The 18862-nt window shown below is 44.5% G+C and overlaps 1 protein-coding gene across 5 annotated transcripts in view; it reads right to left on the bottom strand.

Annotated features, from left to right (window-relative positions):
• Positions 1-18862, bottom strand: part of RALYL (RALY RNA binding protein-like) — a 678566-nt gene that overhangs the window by 11362 nt on the left and 648342 nt on the right. For 4 of the 5 annotated variants that reach the window (XM_019549824.1, XM_019549832.1, XM_019549840.1 and 1 more), the window contains one exon: positions 15437-15615. In XM_019549824.1, the coding sequence (XP_019405369.1) occupies positions 15437-15615 (179 nt within the window). The other variant, XM_019549846.1, reaches the window with a different exon arrangement.

Here is an 18862-nt window from a genome sequence, read left to right as displayed (position 1 = left end):
CCTGCCCTTTGGGCAGGGGGCTGGACTCGATGATCTCCCGAGGTCCCTTCCAGCCCTGATGTCTATGAAATCTATGAAATCTTACAGTAATGTAAATCAAGAGTAATTCAACTTAGATCTGTAATATTTACATCATGTTCAATGAATTACTTAGAACAGCTATAAAGCCTCTGTCACCTTCACAAATTAAGAGTTAAAAACTTCATGTCTATTTTTTGAGAAAATGAAAAATAAATAATTTGTGATTAATGCTTGATTCTTGCATTAAAGTATGTTCAGCTAGAGAGTGTTAAGTGTCTAGTTCTGCATTACAGGCAAACAATTTGGATTTGATTCTTTTTTCATCAGTGTAACACCTGTGCAGTTACCACCGATTTTTATCTGGAGTGGAATTGGCATAGTAAGACTAGAAATATAGGGCACTAGAGAGTCAATGACATTTCACCAAGGTGATTTTGTCTCAGTCATTCTAGCATTGTGTGTAGGAAGTATTTGGCTTGATTTGATCAGTCTGTGGGAATATTTTATCCCTGAACCTGTCTGCTATGGTAACATATGGGAATGTAGCAGTCAGAACTGATTTTTAAGTTATGTTTTTGGAAGTTTTAAAAATAGGCAATGAAAATGAAATATTTGATATTTCAAAAATCTTGAATGCTATGACAGGCGTGAAATCATTTGTTATTTCTTAACAGGAAAAGTTAAAAATAGGGACCTGTCAAAAACAAAAATTACTATAAATCCCCCTAAATCAAAACAAAGAACCCAAAATCTAAATAAACATCCTCACTAATGATAGATTGACTTGTGGATACCTGAAAGATTAACCAACAGCACAGACAGCTAATTGAGTTATCTCCCAGAGCAATGTCACAAGTTATATAGGCAATTTCTGAAAAAAAATATTAACATCATGCTGAAGTGGCACAGGAGTAATCAGAGTAGCTTTGACGCATCAAACATATTGTCAAGATGTCACCCATGCTAGTATTTCAAAAAAGCTTGTAGCCAAATTTCTGTCAGTCTAAAAATTCCAAACATTATCTGGTTTTCTATACAGCTTGTATGGTTGGCAATTAAATGTAGTTTGGATTGCCCTGGCATGGTATTGGGTTTTAGCAATTCATTAATTCTTTCAGGAGGCATCTAAATACCAGGAGATTGTGCCAGGTGTTTCTTAATCTTCTCTTGACCTTTTCTGTAATTTTATTTCCTCAGAAAGGGAATGTCCAATTTTAACAGCTGCAATATGTGAGTGGTTTCTTTCAACTTCAGTGGGAATCCATACCTCATAGTAGTATAAGGCACAGTTCATCTCTAAACCTCAATACATGTAGTCAATCATTTCATTGCAAGCCACTAGTGGCATTTATACTACTTAGTATCACCATGTCTTTAGACTGTGCTTACTACTTCAAGATTAAAGTAGAAGCAAAAGGATTTATTTTACCTGCATTGAGTTTTTTTGGCATTCATTTTTGGGTTTATACTGCACTTTCATGGGCCATATACTCATCTGTGGTAAACTGCTATGACTTTAATGACTTCAGTAATTAGAACAGATTTACTGAATCTGACTGCCATAAAACAAGAGTAACCTTCAGTGACATGAAGTGTCTGTAGGAGAAGAATCACGTTTTGAGAACTGAAATTAACTCAGTGCTAACTGGCTGTATGTCCTTGAAAAATATTCTGACAGGTAAATAAATATTACAAATGCAGGAGAGGCAAAATCAATGAGCAGAGAGTTTTCCTGAGGAGAGAAGTAAAAAGGGTGAATCTACATGTGCATTAATGCACTTTAGTTAATGTGCAATTCAATCTACTACCTCTATTGTGTGGTATTAGGAAAATGCACATTAGCTTGTCTTAATGCACATTAACTAAAGAGCATAGAGCTCCTATCAATGGAGGCTGCTGCGATGTGCTGTAATTCCAGTGTATCAGAGCAGACTTGATTAATCAAGTCTGCTGGAACATGGTAATTACAGTGCTGCAGCAGACTCCAGTGCCACATGTATCAGTGTCCCCACACAGAAAAAAGATGGCAGGGTATTTTAGACCAAAGCTCATTCAATGAACTATACTTTCCACTGTAGAGACACTGATACATGTGATGCTTTGGCTGCTTTTAATTAACCTGGCTCTTGGAGCTGCACTAATTAAAGCTCCACCCTCCCCTGCCTCCCGGAGCACATCTATAAATGCCCATGGTTTCTAAATGACACTTAATGTGTATTAGTCTATTTTAATGCACATTAACTAAAAGCACATTTTAAATTTCTTTAATGCACATTATAATAGGCTAACGCTCATCAGAACTCATGTGTAGACATGCCCAGGGTAAGGCCTTTATTTTTATTCCGTTATTGTAGGTATATCTGCTAGTTCTCCTAGGCTAGGGACACACATTACACATAAACTGGTTTAAGTGATCAGAAACTGGTTTAAACCTGTAACAGAACAGAAATTCAGTGCACATAAATCAGTTTCAAAATGGCTGAAACTGGTTTAAAGTAAACCTGGTTGAATGTAGTATCAGACTTAACTGATTTGGGTCAAACCAGTTTATGCAATGTCTATCCCAGACCTCTTGCTGGTTTAAGTTAAACCAGAGTCCCCCAGCTTTGCAGCCCTGAGCTGAGCTGGGCTGTCTGCTCTAGAGGGTAGAGCTACTCCTGCCCCTCTGTTTCCTAGCCACAGCTCCAGCGGAGACTGCAGGCACAGCAGAGTTTGCTTTGCTTCTGCCTTCCCCACGCCACTTGCTGCTCAAGCAGGGATCCCCCTTCTCCCTCCCTCCCATCTCCCACAGACCCCAGCCAGCACGTGGTATGCTAGCTAATGCTGAGAGATGTCTGTGTATGTCTCCAATTTCACTGCAACAGGACAAAGGCAGATAGGACAAAGGCAGAGAGGTCCATTAGGGCCTTTTGGAGCTAATCATCAGGTCAGCTGGTAATGTCCCTCTACTCCTTTCTTGGAAAAAGCTGTTTAGGAAGAGCTTGAACTAATGAGAGAGCCTTTGCTTTCTTCATGGGCTGCTAAATACTGTGTTATTAGCTTCCTGCCTGTCAGGTTTGCTACAGACAGTATGAAGAAGCAGGGAGAGGGAAATTGAAAAGAGCTCCGTATCATCAACAGATGCATGCACTGCACACAGTCTTCCCTCCCCCTCCCCTCTTTGCCTCAGAGTGCTAGCCAGGGCCTGGGGTCTGGCAACACTTCCATCCCTTGAGCAGTGAGCGGGGAAAAGCCTGGGACTGTGCAGCTAGGGTGGGGACTTAAAGCCCTTCCTAATCAGAGCATTCTGCCGGGGTCTGGCCACCTCCCCTCAGCTTAGCACTGAAGAAGGGAAGGGAGGCCTGTTCTAGCACCCCGCAACTTCATTTTTTCAGTCCAGAGGGAATGTCTGTTGCAAATTGCTTCAACCTAGGCAGGTTAGACTAACCTGCAAAGATTGAATCAATTCAGGCTCAGACTTTTTGAATGTCTGTCCCTAGCCCTATTGATAAGAATAGAAATGTCAGGGATTTCTTAAATTCCATGATTGGAAAGGGAGTTTTTAAAAAATGTACCTCATTTTGGGATGGATTTTCATGCTAAAAGTTTTAGTTTTCTCCATTGTGCTGTGTGGTGTAAGTGTGTTTTCCAGATATGGGTCTAGAAGCCTGTTAAGTCATTCATACTGTTTTAAATTTTGATGTTTTAAGAAAATTTTGGTATTGATTCCTATATAGAGAAAAAGCATAGAAGGTAAATAGGGAAAAGAGCTACTAATTTACTTTTCTTATCTCATATGCTTTCCAGATGTGTAATTTCAGGCATTCAGAACTGCTAAAGGATATAGTTGACACAAATACTTGCAGCTTGTGCAAATGCCTAATGCAGTATGTAGGCGAATGCAAAAAAGAGTTACATGGTTTAACCCCTGAGCAGTGTTTAGGAAGTCTACCACTGAGTGACTGCCAAAGAAATGTGAAGATGGCGAGGCTTTTCCAATGACTCATTTATATAACAATGTGAACAATAAGCAAGTCTACTGTGCTATTGCATATATTAAATATAAAATGGGCATGTCAGGAAATTTCTTGCAATTTCTGATTTCATGACATACTTTTACTACCTTTTCCATTTTTTTTTCAGTCAAAGGTTATTAGATTTACCACAGCTTTAGAAGGTACATCACATTAGTATCTGTCAGGTATACTGCTGCTAATGACTTTCTTAGCTTGCTCAAGTACAAACACCTTACACTGATATTCATCAAGCGAACACAACCTTTTACCTATTCATTTGTCTCAGGAATGAAGAGCTTCGTGCTCCTCTGATACTGAAAAAAAGAATTCAGCAAAGTCCAAAGTGTTCAGTACAACAGGGAAATTGTCCTACTAAATTTTCTCCTGACATGAAAAAAGATCCTTTTGATAAAAGATTTTGACTCAGCATTTTATCTGTCGAAGCAATGCTTTCTAAGCAAATAAGCACAATATAAAAACATACTGCAAACCTGTGAGTGAAACTGCTAATGCTTGTGGAGGGGCAAATTTTATTGTTTCCATTCATTATAGCAATAGAACTTCAATGAGGAAGATTATATTGGAGTCAATGGCCATGTCTACATAAGGCACTACTGTGCAGTAGTGTTGGGGGGGTGAGGTACTAACCGTACCAGAAAGCTAATAATGAGCTATTGCACAGCTCACTGCTACTGTGCAGTAGCATTAGAAAAAAAACATGTGGGGTTGCTACTGCACAGTAATGCTGGTTACTGCACAGTCATTTAGTACTTGATTATGCAAGTACTAAATATCTGAGCAGTAACAACTATACAGTCTGCCACTCATGTAGATGTAGCCAGTGTGGCCAGAAGTGGATTCAGGATTTTGCAAAGGTTGGGTTCAGGGGAGACTGTTCCAGCTGCTCCCAGCTCCCCTCTCCTATCAGGCAGGCATACAGCAGGAGCAGCAGCATGGGGCTTAGAGACTAGAAACAAACATTCAAAAAGAATGAGCCTGAATTGATTCAATCTTTGCAGGTTAGTCTAACCTGCAAAAATTAAACTGGTTTGCAAATGAACAGATTGTCCCTTTTCATTTCAGAAATGCAGGCATGTGCCTGCAGTGGTTCAGGTGAGAAGCCTAAGGGTGCTAGAGCAGCTCCCCCTTCCCTTTCATGGGGAAGGTGAGCTGAGAGGAGGTGGTGGGGCATGGCCAGGCCCTGGCAAGCCTGAGTAGGGGTTTAAACCTTTACCTTGGCATGCGGAGTGTGGAGGGTAAGGGAAGAGGGAGTGTAGCCAGACACCTGTGGCTGGGCGGGGGTGAGGAGGGGAGCTCTGCCCACCCCAGCGGCTCCCTTATTGTCAGGAGCAATCTAGTCCCCTTAGAGGGGGACTCTTCCCCCACCTCCCTCTCCCCCACACCTGGTGGTGGGCAGGGGAGCTTTGTGTGGTGCTGGAGGGGGACTCTTGCCTTTCCTCCTCCTTCTCCTTTGCCCCCTCCCCGCTGGCATGGGGTGGGGAGGGGGGTTCTGGGTGGGGGTGCCAAGCCTCAGAGGAGGACTCTTGCCCTTCCCCCTCTCCTGTGGGGCAGGGGAGGTCTCTGTTCAGTTCTCTGGGGCTCTCTTTCCCCTCCTCCTCCCATCCCCCAATACCACAGGGCTGAGAGGGGATCTCTGTGCATGGCTGCCAGGCCCCAGAGGGGGACTCTTTCTCCTGCTCTTACCCACCATGGGGTGTGGAGGGGGGAACTGTTCAGTGCTGGAGTGGAACTCTTCCCCCTCCTCCTCCCCAGGGTGGGGAGAGCGAAGCTGTGTGCAAGGTTTATTCCAGTTTCCGACTACTTCATTTGGCTTATGTATAATGTCTGCCCCCAGTCTATGTGTCCCCAGCCAGGTAAGAATGTTCCCTTCCTCATTCCCTTCCCCTCTGTGCTCAGGAGCACATTCTCTTCTCTACATTACCCACAGGCAGAGGGAGAAAAAATTATTTGAAAGGTGAAGGGGGTGGGCTGACAATGCACATGCATCCCCCCCAGCAGGTATGTCTGTGGGGGAAGAGGTAGGAAGATCAAGGCCCCAGCAATGAAGGATGGAGTGGGACACAGGCAGAACCCACTCACCCCAGCCCCTGCTCCCGCCCTAACCACTGGGGCCTTGATCTCACCCTCCTCCCCCATGGTGGTGAGGGAGGGAGTAGGTTTGGGGCAAGGGTAAGCCCTGCATGTTGGGGTAGGGCACAGGATGGAGCCATGAATGTCTTGTCGGGGGGGTGCCCAGCATGGGGAGGAGTTGGCAGCTCCCACAGCCTCAGTAAGGCATGGGGGCCGTGTGCCTGAGATCTTTCAGACGAGATATCAGGAGGTGCTACTTCACTGTCAGGGCGGCTAGGATCTGGAACCAACTTCCAAGCGAAGTGGTGCTGGCTCCTACCCTGGGGATCTTTAAGAGGAGGCTAGATGAACACCTTGCTGGGGTCGTTTGACCCCAGTACTCTTTCTTGCCATGGCAGGAGGTCGGACTTGATGATCTGTTTAGGTCCTTTCTGACCCTACCTACTATGAAACTATGAAATTATGCACATGGGGGAAGGGTGGGCTGGGGGCTGGGTCCAGGCTCTTCGCAGCAGGGAGGTTAGGCTGTGTTGCGCTCAGGGTGGGTGGTGCTGGTGTTGGGAGGGAGGGGTTGGGGGGCTTACAGAGAATTTTGGGGTGGCTGTAGCCCCCTCAGAACACCCCCACCCCCAGTGCTGCTGCCGCCTGCCCCAAACACAGAGTAGCCCAACCTTCCTGGCGGGAAGACCCCGGCAGAGCCCCAGCCCATCCTGCAGCCTACCCCGCACCATGCAGATCTGGGAGCACGCGCCCCCTCAAGCCCTCCCAGACTGCATGTAGTAGGATGAGTCACATCCCCTGAATGAGCCACTCATGGTTCAGTCCTGCACCCCGCTCTGGCTGTGTAGCACCTGCCCCAGCCCCAGCCCCAGCCCACTCCCTCCCTCACAGCTTGTCATGTGTCCTTCTCCACTCCTGCTGCATCCACCAGAAGCCCATAGCTTATGCCATTCCCCCTGGCTTCCCTGCCTCTCATGGCCACTGCTCTCTGCTGTCTGGGAGTGGGAGGATGCTCTTAAGTCACTCCTGCCCCACTCTAGCAGCTTTGTACAGGAATCCAGAATTGGCCAGGGATAGCAGGTGTAGAGGTAAGTGGTGTGTGGCTACTCCCAAGCTAGCAGGGAGCATTGGGCTAGCCTGCCCACCATTACTGCTGTCTTCTACTGAGCCCAGCTCACCATAGAGCCCAGCCAGAGTGGGTCAGGAGAGGCTGTGGAGTCCCCTTATCACTAAGACATCAGGGACAGTGGGGACAGTGACAGCAGCAGGCAAGGCAGGAGGTGAATAGGCAGGGAAGGGACATGCCATAGATGGGACAGGAGCAAGGAAATTCTTATTTCCTTCAGGAACTTAAAAAGAAGTCCTTGACTGCTTCTCCCATGACACAGACTCAAAGGATGGAGGGAAGGTGTGCACACCACTGTGCCCCCTCTGGATCTGCCCCTGAGTGTAGCCTGCATTGATGTAATCAAGAGAAGAATTTGGCTTATAATCCTTAAAGCATATATGAAATTCCAGTTTAAGTGGCTGGAGTGTGAAATACATTAGATCAAATTCTTCATATACTGCTTGAGATATGCAAATACAAGACCTAAACTATGTATGACTTTCTAACATGCCCATTAGATTGGTTCTTTTCAATATAAATTACTCCCTCTTTTGAATTCATATTCAAAATAATGAAAGTAAACTTAAATATTCAAGGTTCCATACAGGTTTGCTAAAAAGTAATTTTTATTATAACCATCAGTAGGGACAAGAATTCATGTTAGGCCTCTCAAAGTAGGTGGGATGTGGTTCTATTGGTTTAAATGGGTTTTGCATCATGGTAGTAAATATACCATGGTAAATATACCGAAATAGACCTAATTTTTAAAGCAGAATTGGCATAGTGTATATTAAATATTTATTCAATTGGGTATATTTTAAAAGTAAGTGTGTATGGCACTATGCTGCAATGAAGGAAGCTAAAACAATGATATTCTTAAATCATAGAATAATAGAATCATAGAAGTAGAGTCAGCAGGGACCTTGTAGATCTTCAAGTCCGACCCCCTGCCTGGGCAGGAGAAAAAAAAAACTGGACTCAAATGAGTCCAGCCAGATAGGCATCAAGCCTCTTCTTAAAGATCCCCAGGGAAGGAGCCAGCACCACTTCCCTTGGAAGTTGGTTCCAGCTCCTAGCCGCCCTAACTGTGAAGTAGTTCTGTGAAATCGTATGACAAAGATTTTTTTTCCATATATGCAGGAAACTATATGCAGGAAAAAAATAACTTATGCATTTTAGTTACTGTTTCCTCTATGTCTGACAAATGAGTCTCCATTTACAAAAAGTAAAAATATGAAAAATAACAAGAAAGGAAATTAGGCTGGATATGTACAATACACATATTGTATTGCATGCTGCACATGTACAAGATGTTTACTGTTCAGTGACTAATTAACTGCACTATAAATGTCTCAGTGTCTACACATGCACCATTATTAAGGCACATAAAACTAAAACTCTGCATGTTTTTTGTGCGCAGCAGTGCACATGTAGACACTGACCAGCTGGCTAGGGCACAAAGAAGGGTTACAATATGTCTGAGTTTTCCTGAACATGTTCTGTTTTTAGATCCTCTGATCTTGGTCCAGGCAGTTTTTTTAAATATGATCAAACGTCCAGGATTTTGTTCAGCTCAGCTTCAGAATTTTTTCTGGCACCTCCCAGCTTGCCCTAGCAAGGAGCTGCTTGGGGCTGGGGGAGCAGGGTGCACATACACATGGCTAGCATGTAGCCAGGTGCGGGTGGGAGCGGCCTGGCAGCTGGATACAATTAAGTCTGTGTGGGGCAGGAGTTGGAGGGCAGGGCTTGGGGACTGTCTTGGCTGTGTATGTGCGGTGTGTGTGTGGCAGGGGTGTGTGTGAGGGGTCAGGTACCTGCCAGCAGAGCTGTCCCTTGTGGGGGGTGAATTGGGGAAGGTGGGGCACTGGCAGCACCAGGGGGTTGCAGGTCAGGAGGGGCAGCAGCAGGGATTGGGGACTGTGGGTTGGGAGTGAGGGGAACTGGTAGGGCTGGGGTGTGTGGGTCAGGAGTGAGGGGCAGCAGCAGGGCTGGGAGGAGCTGTGGCTTGGGAATAAGGGGTGAGAGAATGGGCAGGGCCAGGGCACTGGCATATCACTGCTCCCCCACAGCCATATGGGGGGGCAAGTGTCCTCTTTTTTGGAACTGGAAATATGGTAACCCTAACACAAGGGTGCTTCAGTGCCAGGACTATCTGCTGGTCAGCCCCATGCTGAAGCATCCTTGTGACCCAGCCAGCCCCTCTGCAGCTCACTGAGCCTGGTCTGAGCAGGCCTGGTCTGGCAAGCTGACCTGTCAGGCCTCTGACAGCCAGGGCTGCTGTGACCCTGCTCAATGTACTGCAGTTTGGGTACACATGAAGACACATGCTTGGGAGCTTCCCAGGAGTAATACATTGTGGAGCAATAAGCACTGCAGTTTATTGCTGCCCCATAATGGCACATTTAGAAGCACCCACAGAGGGTTAGCATGCAGGAATGAAATATGTAGATTAAAAAAAGGACAATATGGAGGAAATCATTGTACCTAACAGAAAAGTGTCTAAGAGATAGGGAGAGAAGGTTCTTTGGGTAAATAAGAGATAGGGAATAATCAACTGATCTCAGCTGATTCTATCTGTGCAGTTAGTGTGAATCTGCAATCAGTCCTAATAGGTTTTTTATTTTCCTTAAACATCTATATTTCTTAAACTTGATACAATTAAAAAAAAGCCTTCCAGACTCAAGGCCTAACTCATAACTGCATTACTCCTTTTTCCACTCTGACTTCACTGATCTCAGTGGAGTAATGCCAGAATAAAATTGGAATAATGCAGTAATAATACATCCTTCAAATGCTATGGAGACTTGGCCAGAGTCTTATCTGATTTACACCATTGTAAATCTGTAGTATTTGAAATTAGTGGAATTTCCCTGGTATATCTGAGATCATAATCTGGTCTAGTGACTGCACAACTACTGAACCATCACTGTGAAATTATTTTATTATGATTATTTATTATGATTGGCTGACAACTTGATGGAAAGTATTTTTCTTAGGCGATATAATGTAGATATGCACATGCATATAATTTATTGCAGTTAATTAGTTTGTGAATATTTTGTTTAGGCATTGCCAGAAAATGCTATTTTTAAAATCTACAGTACCTCAGGCTGTAAAGTAATTAATTAGCTGTCACCTTTGTTATTTAGAAAGGGATTGTGATGATAAGTAGTCATTCATATTAAGCCTATGCTTCCTTAGCGATTGATTAACACTATTTGAAACTCCAGTTCAGAGAAATAACAGAAAAACATTATAGGACTGTGCTTGCTACCTCAGTTGCTAAGTCAATGAAGTGACAGAAAAGCTGTATTTGCTAATTCCAGAACCTTTTCCAGTACCTTGCATGCTCTCAGCTACCACATACACTGCAAAGGGTACTTGGGAACATGTGTAAGACAGAAGCCACATGACAAAAGGAAGTTTAAAGTTCTCTGCTTTTATAAGTATTATGCGGACCTTAGCATTACATAAAATAAATACCAAACAAATTGAAGGGAAGCTTCTCATTTGCTTCTATGGCTTTGTAGGCTGTGGTATTTTGTCATGGACTTAAAGATGCCACACAAAATAAAAAGGAGCAATTATATTAATGAATTTTCAAGAATTTAAATTTTTGGCTTCAGTCCTGTTGAAGGATCGGAGTTAAGCAGGTAGCTAAAAGCTTTGCTCCTTAAGTCTGTGAAAAAGTACATTATATAGCTGAACAGAATAAAATTCTCTTTCCCATCTTAGCATAACAGAGAAGGGTTGGTCAAACCACTAAGGAGATGGCCAGGTCCTAAGAAGAGTAGCCTATGCCCAATCAAGCTGGAGCTGAGATCCTCTTTGTGCCTTTCCCTGCACATAGGATTACAATAGGGAGGCTTCTCTGCCTTGTATGGCCAGCCCATGTGAACTGATTAGATCTCCCTAATTAAAACTTCTCATCCTCTTATCACTGTTGGCCTGCTCTGTCTCTGCCTATACCTGAGATATTTTGGGGGAGTGTTTCCATGATGCTGTTGCAGCTGAGCAATTGCCAGTTTTGGGGATTGGGAAGGGAATTTTTCTGTTAGGCCAAACTGGCAACAGCCGCTTTTTTTGTGTGTTTTTTTGGTGGGGGAGGCGGAGGGAGGGTTGCTTTCCTCACATTATTGTGGCAGCACAATTTAGGTTTGAAATTTTAAGAAGAGAAAAATATTTTTAATATTAGGAGATAATTAGGAATGTTTAGTTTATTTTGGATGGTGTCCAGGGCAGGTAAAGGTTAAAAAGGTCAGCTCCTAGAGTTCAGTAAGATTCATATTTGGCTGGTGGATTTTTTGCCTAAATGAAGAAGGGAGACTGGAAGCTTCCAGTTGCAATCTCTCTTGACACCTTTACCTCCTTTGCATGGTAGCTGTTTGTTGAGTCCTAGGAATAAGCTGACACGGGTCTATCCTAAGTATTTCATTTCTTGGTTGGAGCCCTGAAACTGCTGCACTGAACTGAATGCAATACCTGGTGTGTGAGAGGAGATAGGCAAATATTCCCTGACCCAATTTTTCGGTTAATTTTGCAACTGCTGGTTTAGTTCATCCCTCTTATTTACCTGCACAACTTAGTCGACGTCGGCATTGTTGAAATCATCATATTAAGACCTTTTAAATAGGCCAAGAATAGGTTCCCATTCCTTTTTGAATTGTGGAGCCCAAAACTGGATGCAGTACTCCAGCTGCAGCTTCACCGAGGCCGAGTACAACGAGAGAATGACGTCCTGGGATTTGCTTAAGAAGCATCTATAGACGCAAGCCAGCATTTTGCTCACTTTACTAGCCACAGCATTTATTGAAGCTGCATGTCCATCTTGTGGTCAATCATGACCCCCAAGTCTCTTTCTTCCATAGTGCTAGTCAGCTTAGTACTGCCGAGCCTATAAGGATGCTGCAGGTTTTTCCTCCCAAGGTGGAGAACTTACATTTTTCGGTGTTAAAAACCATCAGTGGGCCAGCAGTGGTGGTAGTCCCCCCGTCCCCCAATGGGCTTAGTTTAAAGCCCAGTGGACCAGGTCAGCCAGTCTGGCTGACAAGAGCCTCCTCCCCAGGGGACAGAGGTGGAGGCCATTTCTTCCCAGCAGCTCGCTGCCTCTCGCCAAAGAGCGGGCTGTGGTCATGGAAGCCACAGCCTTCCCGATGACACCAGCGCCACAGTCTTTGGTTGACTACATGGATCCTCCTCTCCCTCCTCAGCCCATAGCCCGGGACTGGGAGGATTGACGAGAACACCACCTGTGCCCCCAGATCCTTTAGCCCCACTCCCAAATCCCTGTAGCGCCTCATGACCTGGCTGGGAGTGCTCTGAGCCGTGTCATTGGTGCCCACATGAATAAGGAGCATGGGGTAGTGGTCTGTGGGCCGGAGGAGCTTTGAGATCTTCTCCGCAATGTCTCGGATGCGGGCCCCCGGGAAGCAGCAGACTTCCCAGACTAAGGGGTCAGGGCGGCAGATTGCCCCGTCAGTCCCCCTCAGGATGGAGTCTCCCACAACAAACACCTTATGTTTTCTCCTGGGGAGAGCGGGGGCGGTAGCTGCAGTTGAGCCTGTGTTGCCTGTGGGAGCTGGCAACTCAGCAGGCTGTGCTGGAGCAGCAAGAGATGCGTAGCTGTTGCTAAGCTCTGGTGCAGTGGGCCTTAGGACCCTTGACCACCTTGATCCATACCCCTGACTGGACAGAGTGGGAGGTCCCGGAGTCCTCCTTTGTCCTGGAGGGAGACAGTGGTCTACCCTCCGGCTCCCGGGGGAGAAGGGCTGGCAGTAGGAGTCGATCTGCTCACAGTCCCTGATGGCACGCAGTCTCTGAACTGTGGCCTGGAGCTCCTCCAGCTGGTGTGCCAAAGACCCCAAAAGGGAGCAGACTCCACACAGGGAGGTGGCCATGTTCCTGGGCCCCAGAGCCTGGAAAAGGGATGGCAGTCCCTGCAGCCAAGAGCCAGGGGCTCCATCTGCGTGGAGCCCAGAACCATGGGCTCCGTCTGGGTGGCCGTCTCTGAGGTGCCCGATGGGGGGGGTCGCAGAGCCTGAGGGGACCCTGGGGATGCGACGTGTGCCCATCCATGTCATGCCACTGGTAGGCTGGCTACGGCTGGGACTGTCTACCATGGGGAGTTTGCAGGCAGGGTCTTGGGCCCTCCCACGCACCCTCCTGCGTGAACTCTGCGCTAACTCATGTGCCGGCAAGCAAGCACGCCTGTTTGGGCAGCCTGTTCATGTGGCTTCGGTCACGTGGCTCCCTGGGGGGCTTGCCGAAGTAGGGGACTGTGCGGGGCTTGACCTGGCCCGGCTCCATGCAGCCACCTCCTCCCACTCAGTGTGGGGTTAACCCCCTCCCACCATGGGTCCCACTTGCCTCTGGCTGTGCTGGGGGTCGGCGGGGGGCTCCGCGGCTGCTGTGGGGTGTCTGGGGGGCTTTGGGGGAGTGGGAGCACGGCAGGCTTTCATCCACTTGTCTCTCACCACTCTGGAGCCTAACTGGGGCTTTTTTTGCTGTTGGCGGGCCCTTTTAAACTGCACACATGCATTTAATTAATGTTCATAGAATGAGCTTTAGTTAAAGTGCTAAATACATGAGATGTTGTGGTGTTTCAATTAAAGCAGCTCCCAAGACCTGCTCTACCCTCCCCCCCCACCGCCTCGGAGCATGTGTATAGGAATCCTTAGTTGCTAGGAGTTATTTTATTTTTTGCCCTTTATCTCTCTCAGTCCTCTCCCGTCTCATTCTCCTGCTCCTTGGAGTGCATCAGCTGTGTTGCTTGATGCTACTTCTGCATTTTTTGCATCCAATTAATTGAGTCTGCTCTTATGTGTTTTAAATGGAATGCATTAGAGCACATGTATAGACACCCTAAAAACAAATCAGATCGATTTCTTTATATGGCATGAAAAAATGTAATATAAATTTGGCTTTCAAAATGTTTTTTAATGCTCCTTGAGAAGGATTTGGTAGTTCATCATTATTATTTGGGCTTTATGATATGAAACTTTAACTTAAAAAGTGGTTTAAGAAGCTGATCCCAAATACTTCTTGGGATAACATTTTGACTGCAAGGGTGGTTGCAGAAGTAGGCAATGGACGATGTTTATGCTTGACTGAGGGCAGAATTTGGTGCACATATGCTGATAAGAAAAATCTCCCTTCAGCTTTTTTTCCAAAAAGAATGGGGTATTTTATAAAAATACACTACTTAACTACATTGTCCAAGGAGATTATTTAAAATTCAGATACATTTATGTTTTAGGTGTATAAAATTGCAATATATGCTTTCATTTTGTACATGGACACTCTCTCTCTCTCCAAGTCTCCCTTTCTTACTAGGGTGGGTGCTGGTGAAATCTCATATTCCTTCAATTCCTGCCATGGGGTGGAGAGGAGGGGCCTGGCTCTTCATTGAGGCCATGGGGGCTGGTGGAGGGAATGGTCCCCTGGGCTGTCCCCAGCTTCATGTCAGCCAGATCTATTGTGGCTGTGATGGCAATGAGGGATGTTGCGGGGATTAGAACAGAGGCATAGTGTGCCCTGGGCAGAATGGGACAGGGAAAATTTTAGGCTGACAGAGGATGGCATTACCTGCAACAGTTCCAGCTGCTGCCACTGGGTGATGGGTTCCCCCTAGACCGGCTGCAGCAGCCCCTGTGGCACAAGATCTCTGGGGGCTGCCAGCCTGGTGCATGGAGCTAGCTCTGCATTTTCCCCCCTTCACTCAAATATGCTGCAGCCCATCCCTACACTGTGGTTGCAGCTGGAATGCAGGGAGCCCAAGCCATGATAGGTAACACTGCCACTGCTGCTGGCACTCTCCACCTCTGCTCAGGGTGCAGAAACCAGTGTGATTCAGAATTAGAGAACGGGGTGACGGGCACTTGGGGCCTCTCCAACTTCTCACCCTGGCAGAAAAGGGGTTGCATCCCAATCCCTCCACATAGACTCCACTCTTGTGGGGCACCCTGGAGTGGCTGAGACTTCCCATCAGCAGAGCAAGGCGTGGGATTGTATCCTTCTTTTAAAAAATCTAAATCTACCCATGTTTCTTTCCTACCTGAAATGCTTAATAAATTAGTAAGAGTTTAAGTGTAAAGATAAGGTGGAACTCTGCATCAAAGTACTGTTATCAACAAGTTTTGATAACCCTCATTCAATTTTGATGCTTGGACTTCCATGGTTATTCATTAAATGTATAAACAGATGTGGCATGCTAATTTCTTACCAGTTCATTGCTGCCATCCTCATCAAAATCCTCCTCTATTCCATCAGTCATTTCTTCTCCATCTCCATCTGCATCTGGCCCTCCTTCAGTTGGTTCTTCTGTAGAGTTATCTGCATTCTCTGATATACATTCTTCTTGGATCAGATCAGCATTATCTTCCATTTGCTTCTTCTGTGCTTCTGTAAGGAAAGCATACTCTGTAGAGATTCAGTAACCTTTTCTATGCTGGAACAGATGGGGATAGGTGTTTGAAATGTTGTGTGGTCATGTCTACCAAGTAAATATTATTTTATTTCCTCCTTCCCAAATCTATTGCATAAATTCACAGAAGCACCAACATGTTCAGCCACCCAGAGAGAAAGGCCTGATGGTGATTACTGATATTCTCAAGATTTTCCTTTGTTATGGGAAATCCACATAATCAGTGCAGTTATTTATTAGTAGTCAGAGTAGCATGCAGATTTCTCTAACATGTAGACAATTGTTAATTACCCATAAGTGTGCAGAGATTTATTTGCATAATCATGCCATGATTATTACTAAATAACGATATGCCTAATAAATCCTTCTAATCAAAATTATTATTAGGGATTGTATAGCAGCACTCTCTGCTTTTGAACAGCGTACTGAGGCAATTGCTGAAGGTCCACTTCCTCCATCACACTCCAAAGCAGTGTAAACATAAGACCTCTCCCATCACACACAGAGCTGCTACAAGGTTACTCTGCATGGTCACCTTGCACAGCTCTAGTGTGGGATTTAGATGATGATGAGGGCCTGGCATCTGTTTTTGACCCCTTGGGTAATTCCATCCAGCTGGCAGAAGCCCACAGAAGGAATAGGAGAAGGCTGAAAGACAGGCATATTGGCTAAAGGACTGGTTGGAGCCCTATGTATTTCAGAAACTCAATATGGTAACGTCAATGCACTCAAACTGACAGCGGGTCTGAGGAGGATTTGCCTGTTGCCAGGATACCAATGTCACTGTGGTGTGAAGGTGACAGTATCAATCAGCCTTAGAGCTTACAAAACAAAAGAAACATTCCCTTCTTTATTAATCTGGCTGTTCTGTATTACTGGCTAATTCATCTCATATCTTGTCAGACAGTGCATGAATCTTAAATTGGCTGTGAAGTCGTATATCTTGCAGCTTTATGAATATATTATGTTTTCTACTTTAAATTATTAAAGTCCATAGCTAATATTCAAAACTCCCAACAGTATTTTGTCTTACATAATCTTAAGCAAAGCCAAATCATTTCCCTCTCTCTAGACTTACACGTTTGTTTTACAGGTTGCTTTAATCTCTTGAGCCTTGCTAGCCCTTAACCCTTTACTCTCAAATTCTGTTTGCTAAATCTTCAAAATGTGAAAGGTTTTGCTTTGTTAGTCATTAAACCTTTTCAGAATATCCTTTTACTTGAATCTGGAATCATGTTAGGTATCCTTTTTGAAATACAAACTGAGTAATGATGCAGTATAACATTCTGTCCATGGAGACTTATCTTAAAGTATTCAACATCTATTTTTGCAACACGTTCTGAATCCAACTAGTATTGTTAGCATAAGCTCTAGTATCAGCCCAATTTCTGATATGGCATTTTAAATCAAGAGAAAAGTAGCATTGCCAGCCACGGGTAATCCCCTAAAAATATCTTAATTTACCTAAGTGTTATCTCTTCTCTTTCTCAATTTAGGGTCTGTCTGAAGGAGGACAGTCTATTGAAAGGTTAGACATTTCAGAGGACAAAACCTTCACATACTATATTAAACTGTGTGAAGAGGCAATGCGAACTCCTGTTCAGAATAAGCAGTGGGAATCATAAAAACAAGAAGCTAAGAAGCAGTGAAAATTTTGATCATTTTTATATGACACACTGCATTTTGTCTTACTGCCTTTATGGAAGTCATAAGGGTGGAAGAGAGATGTTTTTGCTGAACTTCTTTCCTCTTTACTAATTCTGCGACTTAAAGTGATAAACAGCATATGTCAGCCAAAGGAAATATGATAAAGTTTGTTCTTAAATCTAACATAAAATCTATTGATAGATATGTTAAAAAAGACAGGAGATGATAAAAAAGGAGTTGTATTACAGTATAGTTTTCAGTAAAACATGAGAAAAAACACCTTGCTCAATAGGTGTTTAAAGTTATGTTTGCAATATACTGCATGGGAACTCTTGGGAGCTTGGTGCATTTGAAAAGCAAGCCACTTATTTAAATGTCTAAATAAAGATTTAGAGTTAGGATTTTCAAAGGTGCTTAACATTAAGTACCCATTTTTGAAAATCTTAAACTTTATATTTCCATAAAGAATATCCTGCTCCTGTGGTCTCACTGACCCAGCACAAACACCCCTCTGGTATTGCTTCTCCGCATCTCTACCCACAAACTAGACTCAACAAATGTCCTAAGAATCCACTTATTTCTAATTATTTCTTGCTATTTAGCCTTCAGGTATTTTCTGGGTCAATACGCATACCTGAATAAAAGCTTGCAAATAACTGTGTTAAAATACAATCATTATTATTTGCAGAATCTAAGTTTCCATCCTGAGTCTGTAGCTGAGATTGACAAGACTGAAGTATAGTATATAGATTTCTTTCTTTCTTTCAGTTTAAAGACTAAGACAGAATCTTTCCCTGCTCTTTAAGCTAATATTACTGAAAATCATTCTAAAGATCTTAAGCAAAATAAAACTTTAGCATGCAACAAATAGGAACAACAAGCCACAGGGATTTATTTTTTAGCCTTAAGTTCTCTGTTTCTATTCTACTAAAACATCCACGGTCTAGATAACAATAAAGGTTAAAACTGCCTGACATTGCAAAGTGAATTTTCAGTCCCTGAAAAGTTATTGCTTAGTAAGCAAATAGTTGAAGTTAGGGGTGATGAAGATCCAGATTAAAGTCCAGAGCTGTAACAACTAACATTACTGCCTCTTGTCCTGCTGGGAAGACCTGTGGGCCAGAAGACATGCCGGATCAGGTCCATGGACTAGCCCTGTACCAGTCATCCAGGGTTCAGGGCTAGATATGTTTGCTACGCTGGTTTAAGTCAACATTGCCTGTGCATACACATTCAAATGATCTGGGAGCATCCTTTTAGGTTTGCTTTCCTGGTAGAAAACTCTCACCCAGAGAAGCTTGAAAGTTGAGTCCCTGCAGACAGAAAGCTTGCTGTCCTGACAGTGCAGCCAGGGGGTCCCTATACATACACCTGAATGTGCTCTGCAGGCTCCCTCAGTCTGCCTGGAGAGAGAATGGCAGCAGTGCATGGTGGGGAGGGGATGGGAGCAAAGCAGAGTAGGATACTGGAGGAAGGTGCTGTGGCTTCTTTTAGAAGAGTACATGAATAGACATTAGCGCTTCCAGGAGAAAATCTACTGGGAAAGGTTTAATCCTGATTGTTCATGGTTTTTCTTCT

Source organism: Crocodylus porosus, unplaced genomic scaffold, assembly GCF_001723895.1.
Source record: "Crocodylus porosus isolate Cpor-Errol unplaced genomic scaffold, CroPor_comp1, whole genome shotgun sequence".
NCBI lineage: Eukaryota > Metazoa > Chordata > Crocodylia > Crocodylidae > Crocodylus > Crocodylus porosus.
The sequence above is the reverse complement of the archived record's forward strand: the minus strand, read 5'-3'. Positions and strand labels throughout refer to the sequence as shown.